The sequence below is a fragment of the Phalaenopsis equestris genome, unplaced genomic scaffold (assembly GCF_001263595.1).
Source record: "Phalaenopsis equestris unplaced genomic scaffold, ASM126359v1 Scaffold000680, whole genome shotgun sequence".
Classification (NCBI taxonomy): domain Eukaryota; kingdom Viridiplantae; phylum Streptophyta; class Magnoliopsida; order Asparagales; family Orchidaceae; genus Phalaenopsis; species Phalaenopsis equestris.
This window is the reverse complement of record NW_018165120.1, coordinates 93,592-115,910: the sequence shown is the minus strand read 5'-3', so window position 1 is coordinate 115,910 and position 22,319 is coordinate 93,592. Positions and strand designations below refer to the sequence as shown.

The 22,319-nt window shown below is 36.4% G+C and overlaps 1 protein-coding gene across 5 annotated transcripts in view; it reads right to left on the bottom strand.

Annotated features, from left to right (window-relative positions):
• Window positions 1–22,319, bottom strand: part of LOC110030230 (tRNA threonylcarbamoyladenosine dehydratase) — a 96,302-nt gene that overhangs the window by 15,593 nt on the left and 58,390 nt on the right. For all 5 annotated transcript variants that reach the window (XM_020732843.1, XM_020732846.1, XM_020732844.1 and 2 more), the window contains exons 4-6: window positions 21,315–21,462; window positions 8,282–8,494; window positions 1,292–1,426 (exon numbers count right to left, since the gene is read on the bottom strand). In XM_020732843.1, coding sequence (XP_020588502.1) covers window positions 1,292–1,426; window positions 8,282–8,494; window positions 21,315–21,462 — 496 coding nt within the window. The remainder of the gene's footprint in view (window positions 1–1,291; window positions 1,427–8,281; window positions 8,495–21,314; window positions 21,463–22,319) is intronic.

Genomic DNA, 22,319 nt, shown 5'->3' with positions numbered 1-22,319 from the left:
CCAGCTGAGCCTGGGCTCGCTCGTGTTCGGCTCGTTTACACCCCTAGTATCCAACTCCAACCATAACATTTGTGAATCTGCCAAGTCAAGCTCTTGGGGATTGTTGGCACGGAATGAATCACACCCAAGCTTTATGTCATAGCTTATGCTCGGGAGTTCATCGATCACCCTCTAGTAAGTCCTTGCCGCATGACTCGTGCTTGCGGTCGTTCTTCGACGTTTCACCTTCAACTTGTTTGACGATGCCTCCTCCGACACAAGGCCAACACATAAATTCACCAATCACCCTCGAGTAAGTCCTTGCCGCATGAATCGTACATGTGAGTCGTCTTCGACGTCTCACCTTCAACTTGTTCGACGACGCCTACTTCCGCACAAGGCCAACACATGTTGCCCTACTCTTCCTCTTTCAACTCCGAATTGATGTTCCACTATAACTCTCCTCATCTTCCTTCTCTTTCACCATCGTTTCTTCCTCCCTCGTTGTCTCCCTCTCTCACTCTCTGGGTATGTTACGAACGAAGGGAAGCTTAACGCGACTCTTAAAGACGAAACATGACTATCGTGACGATTTATCAAACCATTGACATCAATTAAAATGTATTTATTTATTTTTATTTTTATTATATTTTGTTTAATATTATTATTATCATTATTATTATTATTTATTTTATATTTTTAATTTATAACTTATAGTTATTACATGGTATGAACTGCTATACAATAAACTGGAAACAAACTATAACAACAACGATGAAAAGCAGAACAACTTTTACAAAGCCAACATAAAACAAATGGTTCAAGAAAAAATGCACGGCTGATTTCCAATCCAGCCAACAAAGAACATTAACACCAATTATTAGAGAAGATTCCGTAAGCATAGAATTTTAACTTACTGATTGATCATCTAGCATTGACAGAGTGAATCTTCCCAGCTAGGGTTGTATAAAACGCAAAGATGCGAATGAAGGCTTTTTGGAAGATTTACAAAGATTTACATGCATCGCACACAATTCCTACTCATTTACATATTGAACACCTACACTTTAATTCTTTATAACTATGCCACTCCAACAATGCATGAAAAGGTGTATTTCACTATTTAAAAGTTAGAAATAATGATGTTTTAGATCTGATATGAAACATTTAGGTGTTACAATTATAAAAATCAAACTTTAGGAGTTAGATATATAAATAGAAAGGAATTGTGTGGAATATATGTAAATGCCCTAAAATTCTATGCATCAAAGCTCCTTTAAGAAACTCAATTGTAACAGTGGCAGATTATTACCGCTCTAGAAAGAGGATCAATGCTTGATTCTCCTAAATCAGCAACACGAATTCTTGTGGGGTCAGCTCTGGCACCAGCCCCCATCGCAGATAGAACTTTCAAACTTCTACGAACACATGCAGAAAGGAGTGCAACCTGTAAGACATAATCGACAAGGTAAAATGGCATATTAATTTCCTACATAAAAATAGTCTTATGAATTCTCAAATCAATGTTCCAAAATTTAAACTTAACACTGCTTTGTGCATAAAAGAAGGAAAATAATCACCGATCCCTTCTCTAAACTTGAAAGGACCAATGGGACAGTATTGGACAAATTGGTCACTACATCTGAGAATAAAGCCATAAAATTGTGAAGTGCCTTGCCGAGGTAAGAACACCAAGTTAAATGAAATTTAGGGGGCTCTTGGGCATCAAATTTGTTTTTTTGATTTTTTTTTCTATTTTTTATTTTTACTTTGTTTTGTAATTGTTTTTATCTAAAATAAAGCATAGTTGGTATGTTTTTATAAAATAAGGTTGTTTTTTAAAACATTCAAAATATATAAAAATTATTTTAAGTATTTCAAAAAACATGTTATTTAAAAAAAAATTAAAACATCTAATAAAAAATATTAAACAAACACGTTTTTTTTTAAATAATAAAAATAAAAACAAAAACAAAAACAAAAATCAGGCGATCTGAAACAGCCCCTAAGTTTAGTAATCATTTTGCAAAAAATCAAATAAAAACTTTCATACAATATAGTAAAGTGATGAGTCCAACAATATCCGGAGATGCCAAATGACTCCCTTAAATAACATGGAAAATAGCTTATTGCACCTATTGCAATCAAAATTTATCCTCAAAATTTAAAATTCAGACTCACATATACACCAAACCGCCGCAAATAATTAATTTGTCCACAAACTTTAGCTCTTGCATTTAGTCCTTACATGCCAAATGCAAAAAGCTAAAAGTATGCCTTACATGGAATTTCCTGCACTAATGTAGCGTTAAAATTCCAAGAAATTTTAGAGTATTTAGAATAGTTGTGAGACTGGTGTTAATCAATGATACCGAGTTAACCCAAACAACAATAGGAAAACAAAATTTTATTAGTGAAATCAAATAGGCGGTTACAAACAACACACTTGAAAGGAAAAATAGAAAAACACATCTGAAAATCTGAAATAGCAACAGACATGACACAAACACTAAAATTAGGGTAGATCTCAGGGTGTTGGTGACGATAAATGAGGGTTTGGAAGATGGTGGGATGATGGATGAGGTGGTTGGCAAGTAGAAAACAGTAAGACAATGGTTTTCTGGGTTCCGGACAACAAGTGAGCGACAAATATCGGCGTGGCACAGCTGTTCGGGATGATGGCAGCCAAGGGGGGAGGGCTGGAAGGGTGATGTAGTGAACTGCCCGGCAGTCGAAGAAAGGCTGCCCTTGGCAGGGGCAGCAAAGAAAAGGGCTGGACAGTGAGAAAACTGCAGGAAAACAGCAAAAGGGCTGTTGTGGAGGGGCCCTGCAGCGAGGAGGAATGTGCGGCAGGGAAGCACGAGGGATGTTGAGGAGTTGGGGAGCGATAAAAACCACCCGAAGATCATGATACAGTCGAAGCACCACCCCGAACCCTAGAATACAGCTCTCGAAGAGAAGAAGCGACACTGGCGGCCTTCTCGATACACAACACACGAAAAACTAATCATGGACCCTCATGAAAGAAAATTTATAATAAAAGGATGACTGGTGCGGGGTTCTCAGTAGTGAACAAAAAGCAAATGAGGGGCTCTTAGACGCAGGACCCCAAGGAGAGCTGAACCGTGCGGTTCAACAGAGTGTCGGTCTAATAGGGAGGCTAGACTAGCCGCCCAATCTATCAAGCGGGACTGGTCGCTCTCGCTCGTATCCTGCTGCTCCTTTTTTCTCCTATTTTAACTCTTTCCTACTTGGTTATTCCTTTTATGGTTGCAGCCTAGGGGTAAATGTCCCTTCATATGTTATCTATTAGCTATTATACATGTATGTGTTTGTGGAATTAGGGTTATATTTTGGTTAGTTTTCATTCCACATTTATAAAGAACTCTTTGTTTTTCCTTGCAAGGGTTGTTTCCGAAGAAAGGTGGTGCTCTGACTGTATCATTCTCTGAGGTGATGTTGTATCCCCTCTAATTTCCTCCCTACCACTCCCCCTTCTCTCCTTTAGTCGTCGGGCAACCTTTACTCCTCACTGCTTGCCCCAACCGTCCCCTTACCCGCAGCCAGCCTTGTTTTCCAGTCCATCCCGCCATCACCCAGCACCCCACCGCTTCTTTCCATGCAACCTCCCTTGCCGTCCAACTCCTTCAGCCCACTGAGCCCCTTCCCAGCCTACCACACAACCACCAGCCCCCCTCCAAATCCCCTTACCACTTACCAGCACCTCCTCCAGTATCGCCCAATTCGACCATCATCCAACCTAATTCTTTCTATCCATTCCTAGCCACCGGCCACCAAAGCACCTACTTTCCCAACGCCTATTCCACATTCCCACACAACTACCACTCTCAGCCAGCTCGCCAATGCCACCACCGCACCCAGCTACTCTCTTCTGACCCTAGTCAGAGATTAGTGATGTGCTTTATTTTCTTTTCGAGTCATCTTTGTAACCATAATTAATTTGCATAAAAAATTGCTTCCATTTTTGTTGGTTTAACTAGTTATGGTATCAATAACTATGAATGACCTAAGAGAAACAGCCGATTCCTTGAAATGAAGTAAACCTGGACCTATTTGGTCCGGGCTAACATGTGAGATGCACCTTTTTGGTCTCAAGAAGAATTTTGTGTAGGTGGTGGTTCTGCATCTGCCTAGGTTTTAGATGCCCCGCATCAGTCTCCCATGGTTGGGGGTGTTTTGACCCCATTTGCCGAAGATTCTGTCTGCAAGTAGGCGGTGATAGAGCTAATGCAACCTCTTGGGACTGAAGAATCTTCAATTACGGCCCTAAAAGCACCTAAATCCCATTGTCAAATTTATTATCTCCAAAAACACCTGAGGATTTTTTCCTGCTTGTGAGAAACCATCCATATCAGTCCAACATTCTAGGGGTGCGCAACGGAACTGAACTGGGACTACAGGTCACATATATTCTATTGAATCCTCTCAAAGTAAACCCATGTTGGTTCAACCAGATTTGAAGTGAGGGCAGTATAAATCTCCCATAATTGTGGCGGCCATGATGGTAAGCTGTCGAACATGTCGTCCTAAAATTCTCTATGTAGTAGCTGGCCTGGGGCAGAAAGTTGTTGTCCCGTCCCTGTCTCCTCTGTCATCATCAAAACTAAACCTACGGCTTCTTTGCTAGCAAGAGCACCTATAACCTCGAACACAACAGACGATAGAAGGACTACGCTTGTCATTCTTGGTGAAGGAGTAGGTGTTCCTGAACCTATCATACTAAATCCAACAGTTAAACTACCACAGTCTCTCTAAAAAAATATAGCAGGCATCCATGGCATCACATCGCACCAAATCTGATTCTACAACTAGTTCCCAATCGAAAATTTCATGAGAAACCTCCTGTCAATGCTAATCTTGTTCTCCTTCAACCACGTTAGAGAATACAGCTGGGAATGACTCTGAGTCGTGAAGCTCAAGTTATCCACCATCTACGTAGACGCCACATTCTTGTAGCTTCCTCTATCGATGATGAGACCAAATACCTTTCCCTTCACAGTACAATGGGTGTATAATATATATTGGTGAAGTCACTGCTAACCCCTCATAGCCTCAGTTTGTAGGACCCGTTGAACCACGAGCATTTTACCCTCATTTGGTAGATGGTACTCCTCACCCTATTCTTCAACTGTCTCCATTACATCTTGCTCGGTGAAGAACACAACTCAGTTTGTCGGGAAACTGGAAGCGATGTGTCCAAAATCATGGCAACTGAAACATTTCCTAGTCGGGATTGTAGTTGGTGTGCTACTCTTCTCAGACTTCTCACTCGAAATGACTGTCCAATTCCTGACCAGTTTGCTTCACTCCCTGAGGCATGCTTCTCCTGAGGTCTCCCACTATGGGTGTGACTGCCTGACTGACGGTGGTTTCCTGCTCTGCTTCTACTGTCTCTCGACTTTCAAAACTAAAGTATGCACATCCCTCAATATTCAATAGGTTTGCAGTTGGGCCACAATACTGATGGAGGGTTCCAGCTCTCCCAAGTAATTGGCTATGTTGTGATCCTCTAGCTCCTTCAATTCACACCTTAATTTAAGCTGCAAAAATTTTGTCGTGTAGTTCACTAATAGCTCCTGCCGCAAATAATGAAGCTTTAAGAAAATTTCATGGCAATAGTATGGAGGTAGGCACCATAGCTACATTGCTTTCTCCATTTTCTCTCAAGAACTGATTATGTCTCGTTCTTCTCTCTGTCTCTCCCTCTTCAGGTTCTCCCACCAAAAAGAGGGGTTCTTCAGCTTGATGACCATGAACTTCACTCTGCTGTCAACAGGCACATTTTCGTATTCAAAGATTAGCTCAACAATCTACATCCACTTGAGGAAATCATCTGAATCCATTCTCCACTCAAAGTCTACTAGGTCCACTTTCACTCCCGAGCCTCGGTATCCTCCAACAAGCATTTTATCTCTGTATCTTCCAACTTGCACCTTATTATTATAACTTACAACAGACACTTCATCTCTCGACCTCCTCTAATATTGTATCCCAAAGTGCCCTGGTCGATACTTCTCTCATTGAAATCATCTTTACAAAAGGAAGTCAGATGTTCTTCTTGCTCTCCTCAACAGATTTCACTATATGGTCGAAGGTGATCCCGCCTTGGGTCTTTTCCTCAATAGCATTAAGTCATTGTAGCACTTGATGCAGTAGTCGTATGCCATTCATGGTAAATTCCAGATTAGGTTCCGACAATTGCCTCCTCGGCGATGGCGTGGTTAGGCATTGGGTCTGAGTAGATGAAAGGAGATGTGTACGGAGGAAAGAAAAAATTTAGGTGGAGGGTAGCAATAGATATTAGGAATCCTAGGATAGGACTAGCATTAGACTGGCTCTGATACCAAATAATACCGAAGTTAACCCAAACAACAATAGAAAAATCAAATATTGTTACTGAAAGCAAATAGGCAGTTACATAGAGAAAATATGACATAACACCCATAAATCTGAAATAGCAACATACACGACACAAAAACTTAAACTAGGGTGGATATGGGGTGGTGGTGGTGATCGGCCAAAATTTGGAAGGTAGTGGAATGGTGGACGAAGTGGTTGGCAAGCTAGAAAAAGTAAGACTATAGTTTCCCAAGTACCGAACAAAAAGTATGTGACAGATATCAAAGTGGAACGGCTGTCCGAGATGATGGAAGCCATGAGGGAGGGCTAGAATTGTGATATGGGATGCGATGGATTGCCAAGCACTCAAAGGAAGGCTTTCCAGGGCAGGGGCAGCGATCATTGCAGGTCTCAAAACCACCGTATAAAATTTTACTTAGTCTAAGCGGTACTTTTCGCTTTTCGATCACACAATAGGCCCAAAGCATTCCTCAACTTCAACCAACCAGCTTGAATTCTACTAACAACATCCCCTGTCTATATCACCATCATTTTGAACAATTGAGATAACTAAAGCGTTCACACCTTTCAATAAGTTGGTCACCCATAATTACAACTCTGTCACTAGAGTTGCTACTAAAATTACATTCCATGTATTCAGTTTTAGTTTTACTCAAACGAAGGCCTTTAGACTCCAAAGTAAACCTCCATAATTTAAGTTTTTCTTGAGCTTTCTCTCTAGTCTTATCCATGAGAAGGATATCATCAATGAAAAGCATACACCAAAATACATCCTCCTGTAAATGTCCAGTAAGAGCATCCATAACTAAAGCAAAAAGAAAGATATGGGCTTAAAGTAACTAAAGCAAAAAGATATGGGCTTAAAGTCGATCCCTAATGTAATCTAACTGAAATAAGAAAATATTTGGTCAATCCTCCCGTTCAAACATGAGTAACAGCTCTAGTATACATATCTTTAACGATTTGAATATAAGTCAAATCAACACCTTTCTTCTCTAGAACTCTCCAAAGGATATCTTTTGGAACCTTATCGTAAGCTTTTTCTAAATCAATAAAAATCATATGTAGATTCTCCTTATTCTCTCTGATCTTCTCCATAAAATCTCTCAATAATGTATGGTTTCCATAGTAGACCTGCCCGACATAAATCCAAATTAATTATGAGAAATCTTTCTTATATGCTTAACCTATGTTCAATTACCCTATCCTATAATTTTATAAGTATGACACATCAACTTAATTCCTCTATAATTTACACTTTTGTGCATCCCCTTTATTCTTAAAGATGGAGACCAAAATACTCTTCCTCCACTCCTCAGGCAATCTTTTAGTTTTTAAAAAAATATTAAAGAGTTTAGTAAGCCATAAAACTCTCAAATTTCCTATATATTTCCCATCATCATTACATGATTTAAAATGATTTGGAATTAATGTATGCGCATGTTAAGATCTTGGATAGTTTGATGTACATTAGTTTTGACTTTTTTGTGTGAATCTTAAGTGCTATAGAATTTTATAATTGTCTCATATTTCATATGACATTTTAGATTTTGTCGACTTTTATATCATATGAGATAAATGAAGTTTTCAAAAGAGATTGATCTTTGCATAAATTAGTAGAGAAAATATGGATTGTGGTTTTGTGTGTTTCCTTGGCCATCTCACCCAAGGTTTGCATTTGTGAACTCTAGAACTCAAGATATTCATCATCATATTTCTTTCTGTATTCGCATTTACCAACGTAAGAATAAACATAAATGGTAACTCAAACGTTAATTTTCATGGCATACAAAGCAATTACCAGCAATTCACTGTAAAGACGAATAATATCAAGAAAAAAAAAGTACGCCAAAACATTAGCATTGAAGAGAACATATCTGAAGTGGAGATAAACATTAAATAATTTAGAACTAGGAACTACCTTTGTGTCAATGTTATCTATGCAATCAAGAACAAAATCTGGCTTCCCAGATAGAATTTCTTCCTCTGATGATTCATCATACAACTGAACTTTCGCCTCTACTCGACACTCTGGAAATATTGATGAAAAATGCTTTTGAAGGCAAATAGCTTTTGGGATCCCTACATCAGCTCTAGTGGCCACCGCATGTCGATTTAGTGACGAGAGTGACACCTTGCCCATAGAGTCATGTGATGCATTATTTTGATATGGAAGTAAAAAAGTTTCATATAGTATAAAATTTTCAAACATCAACAAGCATGAAAGGAAAAAGCAGCAGCAGAAATCAGCAGATCATAATTCACATTATATGCATGAGGAGCAAAAGATAATGTAAAGCCCATTCACAGGTTTGTTTGACTTGATAATGTTGTCCATAAGCGGTGTAAAAGTATGATCTTTTTAATACTTTACTCATTTGTTTGAATAATAATAAGCGGCCATTAAATTAATCTCCCTAAGAGACAAAATATGAAAATGAAAAAAAGAAAACGAAAAAACAAGCAATTTCATTGACAAAGTTTTCTGATCCCGAGAAGGAAGAATAAAATCTGAAATAAGGAAAGTGCAGTAAACATGTCTAAGTTGATTCCAACATTAACAAGAAAAGATCATACCATTGATCTGTTGTCCAATAAAAAGATGCCCTATATAATTAATCTTATAGCAAGCTGTAGGAGAGTACAGAGTAGAGTAGCGGAGAGAGATGTAGAAGAGATTTGATGGAAAGATGGAGAAGCTAATCTTGGTAAGAATATAGAAGAATACTTCTAGCGCTATAGCATAAAGACTCCTTGGGCACATAACCTGGATTGGAAGCACTTTGCGTACATCTCACATGGAGAGATAAGGCATACAAAACCACAGAAAAGAGTTCATTTTTGCATAAAAAGATTTCAATTAAGCTAAATAGGTCTCTTGTTCTATGTCAATTCTCCAGGCTATAATAGAATCTTCTTCTAAAGAGTGGCAGAGGCGACATAACATAATTGCAAAAAATATAGTACAATTGACTAGAGTCATTTTTTTTATACTTAAATAACTATTAATATAAATGTATATATTTTATTATTCTCTACTAAAAATATCACAAATGAAGTATAAAATCATTAAAAAGAATATAAGAAAATTATTTTGGTAATAATAGTGGAGAATCTAGGATTTTGGAGTGAACATTCAAAATAAAAAAAACACTAAAAAACTTGATGCTATTGTCAACCTTAATATAATGCAACAAAATATAATAACACGATCATCACTAAATTCAATTTTAGGGTTCTTATTAATGCTAGCTCTATTGTACTCTTAAATTACACAATAACCTTTATCTAAAGAAAACATAGTTTCTGAGCATGCTCATCAAGAGAGAAATTGTAGCTAATGTACATCCACCAGCATCCCATAATTTCATCTCCCTCTAGTTATATATCAGGCTCATCCTAGATAGAAGATGAAGATTGATATCCACAAATATTATATATTCTCCTTGCTGCTGAGAGATTTTATTCCTCTTAAATGAACTGATAAGAGAAAATGTAGTCCAATTTCTTTTACAACAAAAAGTTAAACCATCAAGCAAACAGTTTAAAAGCTAAACTTTGTCGTTATGAGGATCGTCGATGCGGGACACTAATATGGGCACAAGATGCAGATGCAAGCAAGGCAAACAAAACATGGAATCACGTCTAAGTGCCAAGTGAGAGCAGCATCCAAAATCCTGCAATTGTGAGAATCGTTATGAGCGGGCTACATGGGAGTTGCTTCAACGAGATTTCTTGCCTTTTCTTTATTGTCACGCACCCAGTGGACCATTATTTTCTCTTTATTTATTTTTAATTAGGAATATTTTCTATTAGGAGGATATTTATAGGTTGTCTTTGTTATTTTGAAACTTTTGGCTTTGTTTTATGTATTTTGGAGATTATATTATCTAATTTATACTCTAAGGAATGTTAGATCACCTTCATTTTGCAAGTGATGTTTCTATTGCTTGTTCAAAAATCTGTGGTGGAATCTCCGCCAATAGTTTTCCAACCAGAAGGTTGTCAAATGACCCTTATCCCCTTTCAATTGTGATCGACTTCACATATTATCATTTTATTTCTATTTCACAACCACCTCTCCTCTAGGTAAGCTTTCTAGACACCTTCGAAGAGCTCTAAAAATGTGTCATTTGGTATCAAAGCCTGGCAAACTCTAAATGTTTTAGATATTAGTCTTTCCTGTGCCTAAACCCAAAATCCACAAAGCTTAACATTCCCCAATTCAATACCCTAACTGTTTATGATGTAATTCCAAGCTCTAATCCTAAATTTTCAAAAGCTAACCTTCCTACTCAACAAAGAATTTTTTTCCCAAAACATATCACCAAAACCTAAGCCCCCAACTAAACTTTGATTTGCAATCTTATATCCACCGAAATTTTTATCAGGAGAAAATAGCACAATGTCACCTAGAAAAAACATACAAAGAGGTGTTCGAAAGCTTATGATGGAAGACATACAAAGGGAGATCCTCCAACTATAAAAAAAACTCGCCTCCTTTGAGAGGAAGCAGCCCGGAGATGTAACCCATAGCCATAATAGTGAATAACCAAATCTAGGGGAAAAAATGAATTTGTTCCACCATAAAATTTTTAGGAATGAAGAACCAATACCCTGACAATTTGACATTGAGTATCAGTGGAGAATCTAGGATTTTGGAGTGAACATTGACTTGTCGTATTTTGACAGACATTTGGATATGATTGAATTCATTGAGTGGCTCCAAGGATAGGTTCATTGAGTGGCTCCAAGGATAGGATAGTTAAATTGACAATCATCAAGCTTAAGAATAATGTTTGCTTAAGGTAGGAGAACCTCAATCATCTTCGACAACGAGAAGGGAAAAGCAAAATTACATACGATCTATGAGGAAAAAAGAGATGCAGCACAAATACTTTATTCATATTACCGACAGCATATGTTCATAAAACTTCACAACGTGTGCCAGAGAGATTCTTCTATGAAGGATCACATTGTTGAATTTGATCAACTCATTTTAAAATATGAATTGGTGAAATAAGAGGAGCACGTCGTGGTGAGATAACATAAGAGGACTAAAGTCATTTATCAATAATGTGATGCAGCTACAGTCATATTGGCCCTTGATGTACACACCCTAACTTTGAAGCTGGAGTAGCTACATCATCACTATTGACCACCACACCAGATAGACAAACCACAAACCTAGACGCAAGCAACAAGACTACACCCATTCGGGCACCCAATTCAACCCCTCACAAGAAAAAAATAGTCCATAGTGGAAAAAAAGGTAGAAACCAGCAGTATTGTCCAATCTGCCCCAACAAGAATATGATTCAAATGTAATATTTAATTTTAGATCAAATGGAATTTATGATAATTAGGTAATGATTTATGCTTTTATTTATATAATCTATTCTAATTAAAATGATAATAAATTTTTATATCTTATGAATTTAATAAGGGATTGATGAACATTTGATTATGAGATTTTGGATCAAGTAAAGTTGGTTAAATTGGAGGTAGGGATTTGATTTTTTATTTATGTAAGTTGTTTTAGTTCACTAATTAAACATTATTAAGTTATATTAAATTTTATGTATTAATATTAGTTAGTACAAATTGTCAAGCAATTGAATTAAATGATCAATAAAATCGAGGTCGGATAGTACAGAAGAAGACGAGATAAGGAGGTAAGAGTAGTGTTTATTTAGTAATCATGTATAACTAATTTAATTATACATTGTTATATATTAATGTTAGAATATTATGAAACACGATCACGTGAGAAAAAATTAATTTGTAAAAGAGAAAGTTTAAGAGTTTGGATGAGATCATTTCAGAAAGTGAAATCAGGTGAGTACTCTTTTTTTTTTTTTGCTATAGTGATATTTTACTTCTCGAGCAAAACTTAGTACTGTCATTATATTTATAGCACGGCATACCCCGGATTTATCTCTATATAATTTTTGTCATATTGTTGAGGTGATATGTATACATATAAGTGTCAATCTTGATTCAAATTTATGTCACTATGTAAAAAAAAACTATATATCTATGTTGAGTGTCGAGCCATTTCCCGAAGTAAAACGCCAGGCAGATAAAAGCCGATGAGAACCAGAAGAAGGATTGTCAACTGTTGCAACGACTGTAGGTTCAAGTGTATGTGAAGCATGAAATGTCTCCACTTCACCTAATGTTTCCTGCAACTGAGGAGGGTTTGAAAGTGTAGGTTGCTCAGCAGGGTCATCCAGCTTCTCATCGATCGCAGGAATAGTATTTTCAGGGGGAGGATCCACAGGGGCGATTAACTTAGACACCAACAGATCCATTCTTATTCACTTGATCTTTAGATTTCAAATTAGGATGAAGCTTATAGCATTTATCAAGCTTGTGCCCAAACATCATACAATGAGAACAATAAGGAGATCTATGCTCCATAACAATTTGTTGTCAATATCCATTGTGAGTTGTGCCCAACCAGACTTCAGTAACATCAGGTAAAGTAATATCTCTTTTACCAAGTATTCTGGCCACAGAAGGTCTGGTTAGGTTAAAAGTGGGTAGATCTAGCTTCAAAGGGTCCTCAAGTATGACACCAATAGAGTAAAGAATCTGATGATGAAAAAAGTGCAGCTTGAGAATAGATAGACTAAATCATACCGGTACAGTAAGAGATTCGAGCTTGGGGTCAAAATCAGGAAACCACTTGAATAGCTTCATTGGTTTACCAGCAATGTTGAGATATTTTTTGGAAAAAATCTCAATGTAGTCTTCAGGCACGATTAGTTGAATTAATATGTGTCTCCCATCTATGAGTCATACTTTCCACTTTCCTGCTAATTTGAGATCATCAAAACTTTTCCTGATAACTTCCATAGGTGAGTGTCCCCACTGAAATTTTTCAATAAGAGCAAACTTGAATTTATCAGTAAGGGATGAAATTTTTAGCTCAGAGAAAAAAAGTGTTGATTTCCCACTTTTCCTGCTTGCAATCTTGATAAAGGAGCAATCACCTTCCCGTTGCTCCTTATAACTTGAGAGTAAGACAACCGCCGTCTCCCTCTGAGAATTACCCACCACATAGGTAAATGAGATTTTGTCAGGTGCAACCGTAGACGAAGGAAGCTCCATCACGGCAAGAGAAGCACTGCCTGGCAAAAATAGTGAGCCAAAAAGTAGTCAAAGTCAGAGAACTCGCAGCTCGACGAGGCAGTGCACAGTTACAGCGAACGAGAGCGAGAGAGGACGACCACGCAGACGAGACGACGAAGAAATGTCGGGACGACCGCACATGCGAGATGACCACGCAGACGAGCGAGAGAAGAGGACGACCACGCAGACGAGTAGAAAGGTCGGGACCACGCGACGCTGCTCGCAGCTCGACGTCCATAGAAGCAGCGAGAAGTGACGACGCCGAAGGAGGAGTAGACGAACGCAGGAGGTCGTCTTCGAGCACGATTAAGCTAGGGAATCGCCATTGGGCAAAACCCTAGCAAAGCAGCTTGATCTAGCCACCGACGCCATTTATATATATATATATTCAAATATAAGAAAATGGCAGCGTCGCGGGCTCTGTTAGGGTTTTGCCATTGTGATTTCCAACGTTAAAAATCCCTGCTTTCTTTCCATAGTCGACGTCGTTTCGCGTCGATGATAACTCGTTATGCTCGCAGGCTCGCACGGCGTCGTCTTCATTCCTGATACGGGTTGCGTCGTTGTAGTCGTCTCCTTCCGCACGACGGTTTCGGCTTTGTCTGCAGGCTAATTCCTATTTCAAATTCCTCCTCGATTCATCTCTACAGAAGCGTCTTCGGCTTGCTACGTCGTTGTCGACGATGCTTCCTGTCGCAGTCTTGCGGTGCTTTTCCGTTGCACTGCCCTATCTCCTATGGTGCTTGTGTGAAACACGCTAATGGCCTCAGGGCTTTCATATGTCGCCGCCCTCGCCGAGTGATAACCCTGCCAAACCCTCCTATGCTACAGTGGTTCACAAATGCAGCTCCCCTTTCCATCTTATAGATAGTCTAATATTCCTGCATGTGTACCATGATTCTGTTGCAGGACATGGAAATTACAATCTCATCAATAAAGTAGAGAAAAAGGCGGGCAAACCAGCAATATTCTTCACTAATGTTGAAATTTCAACTCGTGCATGAAAATACAAATTTACACTAGTTGAAAAGTTCCAATTAGGTTGCCCAACGATGGAGATTATCAGGAAGATTTTTGAAGGCTTCAAACTAGTTGGAGCTTGACAGGTGGGTCATTTCGATGGAAGACATGTTATAATACAGCTGAGTATAGAAGAAGATTACACGAGAATTTTCTCAAAAAAATTCATCACAATCGAGGGCAAACATATCAAATTGCTCAAATTGACCTCTAATTTTGATCCCAATTAAGAACCCTCAATTACACCTATCTGGTTCTCATTACCTGAACTCGAGCTTCATTTCTTTGACCTACCTATCTTATATGCAATTGGGACTATCCTTGGAAAAACTTTACAGGTAGATTTACCTACAGTTCATTTCTTAAGGCCCTCTTCTACAAGTATTTTGATTGAAGGAGATATTATACTACCAGCTGTAGAAGAAGTCTGGCTTGGTTCTGCTCACAATGGTTATTGACAAAAAATCATTATAGAACAAAAACCTTACTACAGAAAGAACTGCAAGATGTTCGGACACCCCCAGGAGAAATAATTTAGATTGCACACACAGTTAAGAACTGATAGTTAAAAGCAAGAACATGTTGTCAGTGCACCCCACGTGCCTGAATGCGCTCCCAACAAACCTGATGACAGCCAACCTGAGGAGGGAATCACCACAAGACAGGAGTTGGTGTCTGCCCCTGGGAACCCTTCTCCAAACCATACTACAACGGATAATGTTCGGACCGAAAATCAGGATAACCTCGCAGCTCCAATTCAGGAAGCATCAGGTGCAGATGTGACAAGTCACACTTCACATACACTGGAACCTATCGTTGTATCAACGACTGTCTTTCCTTCTACTGTGATTCTAATATTTAATCAGACCGAGGATCACATGAGTCAATCTTCTGATGAAGAATGACAGCTTTACACTTCTCGACAGAAGAAGGCTGGGGCACACTCCAATTTGGAAACTTAATGGATGATACTTTAGTCACTTCTGGCAATGGCACGACACTTCAAAGTTTGTTATCTGACCCCCCTCCTAAAACTAAAGGAAGAGACAGGACTAAACTGGTTCATCTCTAGTTACATGTTTTCTACAAATTTTAATTTTTTGAGTTTATTTGTATCTTTTAGTTGGGGTATTACTATACTATATATACATATATAAAAGAAATCTTAAAAAAACAAAGTAATAAGAATTTAATTTTTCTTTTATATACATTTAGCATTAAAACAAAAGATTAATAAACCAATTAAGAATTTAACTAAATTGCACTTCAATTTTTACTTGAATAAAAAATATTAAATAATGGGATCAATTTTCGTAAGGAAAAATATATATATAAGTTAAATAGGATAATTTTTAATATTACATTTAGGAGATTTAGGAGTTCTTTGGCTTACAAAAAACTTTAATATTATTTTAAAAACTAAAAAAATGTCTGAGGAATAAAGGAAGAGTATTTTGGTACACTTATTTTTAAGAATAAAGTTAAGGCACAAGAGTGTACAAATGATAAAGGAATTAAGTTAATGTGTCATACTTTAAATTATGGGAGAGGGTAATTGAACATAAGTTAAAACGTATCACAAAGATTTCTCATAATTAGTTTGGATTTAACGTCAGGCAGGTCTACTATGGAAGCTATACATTTATTGAGAGGTAGAGGTTTGATAGAGAAGTAGAAGTACAAAGAGAATAAGGATGATCTACATATGATTTTTATTGATTTAGAAAAAGCTTGAGATAAAGTTTCAAGAGATATCCTTTGGAGAGTTCTAGAGAATAAAGGTGTTGATATGGCTTATATTGAAGTGATTAAAGATATGTATACGAGAGGTGTTACTAGTGTTTGAACAGAAGGAGAATTGACCAAATATTTCCCTATTTTAGTTGGATTACATTAGGGATCGGCTTTAAGCCCATATTGTATTGCTTTAGTTTTGGATGCTCTTATTGGACAATTACAGAAGGATTTACCATGGTGCATGATTTTCGTCGATGATATCCTTCTTGGGAATAAGACGAGAGAAGGAGCTCAGTAGAGAAGGAGCTCAGTAAGGAGCTCAGTAAAAACTTGATTTATGGAGGTCTACATTGGAGTCTAAAAGCCTTCGTTTGAGTAGAACTAAAACTGAATACATGGAATGTAATTTTAATAGCAATAGCTCTAGTGACAGTTGTAACTATAGGGGATTAACTTATTAAAAGAAGTGAACACTTTAGATATCTCAAACCTATTGTTCAAAGTGATGGCAATACAGATGGAGATGTTATTAGTAGATTTCAAGTTGGTTGGTTGAAGTGGAGGAATGCTTCGGGTTTATTGTGTGATAAAAAAGTACTGCTTAGATTGAAATAAAAATTTTATAAGATGGTGGTGAGACCTGCAGTGCTATATGGTGTTGAATGTTGGATTTTAAAAAAGAAGCATAAAACTACGTTAAGAGTTGCCGAGATGAGAATACTTAAGTGAATGAGTGGTTTTTCACTTAGAGACAAGATGCATAATGAATATATATGTGATAGGGTTGGTGTAGCTCTAGTGGACAACAAAATTAGAGCCAGCATCTTAAATGGTTTGGTCACATTAAATGTCGACCATCTGATGATCCGATTAGGAGAGTACATATTTTAGATTCGAGTTTTGTTAGGAAAGTCAGGGGTAGACCAAGAAGACTTGGGCATATTATATAAATAATGATCTTAGTTTATTAAAATTAAATGAATATATGAATGGAGAAAAAGGATTCTTGTAGCCGTCCCCACTTAGTGGAGTTGCGAACCCTAGAATATCGTTCATGCAATTGTTTGCGCATTTATCTATGCTTGATTGTTTCCACAAACCCTAGAAGAATGTCCATCGTTTCTATCGTCATCTCCTCATGATGCCAATGCTTTGTTTTCGCCTCAAGTGCATCCAATGTGTTCATCTAGCTTTATTACCATCTCCAAATGACTCTCTTTGTGTGATTCTTTGTGCATTCTTCATTGCGCTTAATTCTACTTGAGTTTGATGGCATGTTTGCCATACGAATGGTATGGCCTTTTGGGAGCCTTTTTGTGGGTTATTCTTGATGTCAGAATAAGATTTTTATTTTGGTTGGAGCATTCAGAGTGTTGAATCCTTGCAGATAATGGATTTCATATTTTTTACACTAGAAGGGGTAGGAATAAAAAAAAAGATATACTGCCACTCGCTAATGTTCACCACACGTTAAAGCAGGATATCAACTTGATCTTATATCATTCTATTGCATTTTTCTTCATTACTCTAACATCTTCTTCTACGCTAATGTTCACCACTCGCTAATGTTCTTTTTAGCTTCCATTTTTAAAATTCATTATAGGTGAATGTTGCAACAACTCTTCATACTAGGCCCTTTATGGTTTGTGTTTTGGTGGAATTTGATATTTCAATCTTGTTTTATAAAGTTGTGTGAAATGGATCTCAATCAATAAGACAATTTATGTTAGTGGTTTGTTAAAATTTGATAAAAAAGTGAAGGATTTTTTAGTGAAGAGTAGAGATTATCTGCTACATTCAAACCACAAATCACATTAGTGAAGGAGTATGGAGGATGAGATGAGGGAGCTCCATTATCGAAAAAGATGAAAGAGAAAATGTCCCAAAGACATTAGGGCAACAACATGAGGCGATGGAGATGCTATAGAGGGATCAACCAAGGTCCACTGAGAAATCAATGTAGGAAAAAATGGGATATCAAGGAACAATGAGAAAATAGGAATGCAAAGAAACCCTAAAAAAGGATGACGGAAGTGCCAAGCATGACCACAAACATGAGAGAAAGTGCAAAAGTCAATGGTAGCAAAAAGTGAATAAAAAGCATGGTGAAAGAGAATAAAAAGGCGTAGCGATTGGGGCTTCCCTAGGTACACAGCATGTTGATTCCATGAGACGATTCTGACGTCAAAAATAGCCCACAAAAAGGCTCCCCAAAAGGTCATACCATTCATGTGGCAAACATGCCATCAAACTCAAGTAGAATTAAGTGTAATGAAGAACGCACAAAGAATCACACAAAGAGAGTCATGTGGAGATGTTCATAAAGCTAGATGAACACATTGGATGCACTTGAGGCGAAAACAAAGCATTGACATCATGAGGAGATGATCATAGAAACGATGGACAATCGTCTAGGGTTCGTGGAAACGATCAAGCAGAGATAAATGCGCAAACAATTGCATGAACGATCGTCTAGGGTTCGCAACTCCACTGCACAACTTTATGTTATTGTTGGTTGTTCTATAAGTCTGTAAAAAAAGATGGGGATGACAAGTTCTCTTGAGAACAATAATGTTAAAATATTATTAGTTGATGCGAATTTCTCATGTGCAATTATAAATATTGGACTAAGGAGGGTGGATTTTAAGGATAAAAAGAGCAAAAATAAGTCCTTCGAGGTTATATTATTTAATTTTTTATCTTACCAAATTTACAATTTTTCTCTGAAGTTGATTCATTGACTATTATGTTCCGCTATATATGCATTTGATACTATTAACATAATAATATAATATTAAAAAATGATTAATTAATTTTTTTTGGAATTAATGTCTTTATATAGTTATAAAATTTTGATAAAATGCATCTTCTTTCAACCTCATGCATTGACATTTTTGGAAGGATATCTATAATAATAAAATAAAAAGAATATCATAAGTTAATGAATATGTACATTGAATTATGCACTTCATTCATTAATGGCATTGGTTGGGGAAGATTGTATGTACATGCACAAAATTATTACAAAAACTGAAATTTGAGAAGGGTTTTTGACATAGATGTTCCATAAATGGTACAAATTTGGTGATGCCTCAATTACGGATGTATTCTATCAAATAAAATATTATATGATAAACCTCTTCCAAAATCACGCTATCGAATGAAATATGTTCTTTAAAATTCTTAAAGAAATTACAAAGGTTCGTGTTTAAAACACTTAACAAAATAAAATGTTAATACTTGATGACTTGTAATGCATGTTTTTTATTTATTAAAATCTCAATATTATAGAACTGTAAGCAGAGATAAATGCGCAAACAATTGCATGAACGATCGTCTAGGGTTCGCAACTCCACTGCACAACTTTATGTTATTGTTGGTTGTTCTATAAGTCTGTAAAAAAAGATGGGGATGACAAGTTCTCTTGAGAACAATAATGTTAAAATATTATTAGTTGATGCGAATTTCTCATGTGCAATTATAAATATTCGACTAAGGAGGGTGGATTTTAAGTATAAAAAGAGCAAAAATAAGTCCTTCGAGGTTATATTATTTAATTTTTTATCTTACCAAATTTACAATTTTTCTCTGAAGTTGATTCATTGACTATTATGTTCCGCTATATATGCATTTGATACTATTAACATAATAATATAATATTAAAAAATGATTAATTAATTTTTTTTGGAATTAATGTCTTTATATAGTTATAAAATTTTGATAAAATGCATCTTCTTTCAACCTCATGCATTGACATTTTTGGAAGGATATCTATAATAATAAAATAAAAAGAATATCATAAGTTAATGAATATGTACATTGAATTATGCACTTCATTCACTAATGGCATTGGTTGGGGAAGATTGTTGCACAAAATTATTACATAACCTGAAATTTGAGAAGGGTTTTGGACATAGATGTTCCATAAATGGTACAAATTTGGTGATGCCTCAATTACGGATGTATTCTATCAAATAAAATATTATATGATAAACATCTTCCAAAATCACGCTATCGAATGATATATATTCTTTAAAATTCTTAAAGAAATTACAAAGGTTCGTGTTTAAAACACTTAACAAAATAAAATATTAATACTTGATGACTTGTAATGCATGTTTTTTATTTATTAAAATCTCAATATTATAGAACTGTAATAAACTACTAAGTTATTGTATGACTCGCCCAATTGACTAATATTAATTTTTTAAGAAATGATCAATAAAGTTAAATGGGTAAAAAATAAAAATGTGTATACAATAAAAGATGGACATGTGAATATAAACTTTAAAGAAAAGATGTAATAGTTTGTAAGTTGTTTTATTTGTGTATTTTTACATGTATATTAGATTATGATTCAGATGAGAATAATTTTTTATTGTTTATGAACAAAAGTGGTTTTATATAGTGGCTCTCATTGGTATTGGAAGCTATTATTGTTAAACAATTTATAATATTTGAAAAAAAGAAATAAAATTAACAGCTGAACGTCTATTCCCTCATTGGTATTCCAATCTCTCAAACTAGGTTATGACAATTGTCTAGCATTGATGTCCGTGTTTCATAGAAACAAACATAAATTCAGCTTTTGGTTCCAAAAAATGTAGCTTCATTACTTCATTGATTGAAAAGTATATAGGAAAAATAAAAAGGGCATATGATCAACTTGAGAAAATTTCTAAAAGGAACACAGAAAAATCCATGCCAAAAACTTCGAGGAATTGTGTAGTATATAGGCATATAATTTCCAAAGGTGTCACTCTATACTATTTGTAACATATAACATTCCCTTTGGTCCTAAATCTATAAACATTTTGTATTTATTAATCTTCACATTTTTATTTGTTACGTTTTACCTGAAATTGTATGTGAGAAACTAATCACCTTATGAAAAAAATAGTCATAGTAACAAGTAGTCACAACAAAAACTGAGTGAATTTCAGACAGTACCCGAAAATTATCTAAAAAAAAGAAAAAAGAAAAAAAAAACATATACACAGCCTTGGATAAATTTGTTAATAACCTGAAAAACAATGACATAAACTATAAAAGAATGATACCTGATCAAAATCCACAAGGAGAAGCCGGCCAACACCAGATCTCAACAGCATGGAAGCAGCATGACTGCCAACTCCTCCAAGACCAACGATTACAACATACGATTCAGCCACTCTTTGCTGTGAGTTCATGCCAAAGAATTGTATATTTCTATAGCAATGGGGAGCACAAGGAAAATTTTACTCAGGAAATTTGACGCTTATGACTCAAGTAATTAGAATTTTGGTGATGATTAGAGGGTTTTTTTTCCTCTTATAGCAGTCAATTTACTCTTTACAGATCGAAAATAAAAGAGAAACCACAAGTGACCAAATAAAAAAGATGCAATATCAAAAGAACTAACATTTATGCTGCTTCCCACACCTAAAATTATAACAATGCAATATCATTTCAAAGTAGCCATGTCTCAAATTAAAGCAAACTTAATTTTAAGAAAAAAATTTGGGAGACAAAGTGAGAGGCTACTTCTATCTCATAACAAAGCTGAGTTGGAACCTAAACAAGACCAAACTCATAATAAGAGTTAAATTTAGGAATGGTAGAAATAAACTATCAAGGCTAAAATTAAAGATTTAAAGTAATAAAGATGAAGCTTGTAATGAGTTGCAACAATAAAACAAGCACTGGACCAATTTTCAACTTGGAGAGAAGTTTGGGAAAAAGATTTCCAAGATGATCTAATACTGTAGTTAACTCAAACTACAATAACAGAAGCATATATTATTAAGCAAAAGAAACTAGGGTTACAATCATGCCTTAAATAGGACAAGAAAACTCAACAAATACTAATCTCCTACTAAGGTCGGGCAGGCATGACCGTGGACAGTGGCTAAGGGGAGTTGGGGCGGTAAAAGGGGCTTGGAAAGAGCGGCGACTCAATAGGTAAGCGGGTAGGGGGTGTTGTGTGTGTTAGGATGGCTCGGGGAAGGTTACGGGCTCAACAGGTAAGTGGGTCGGGGTGTTGGGGTGCGTCGGGATGGCACAGGGAGAGTCGCGGCTCAGCAGGA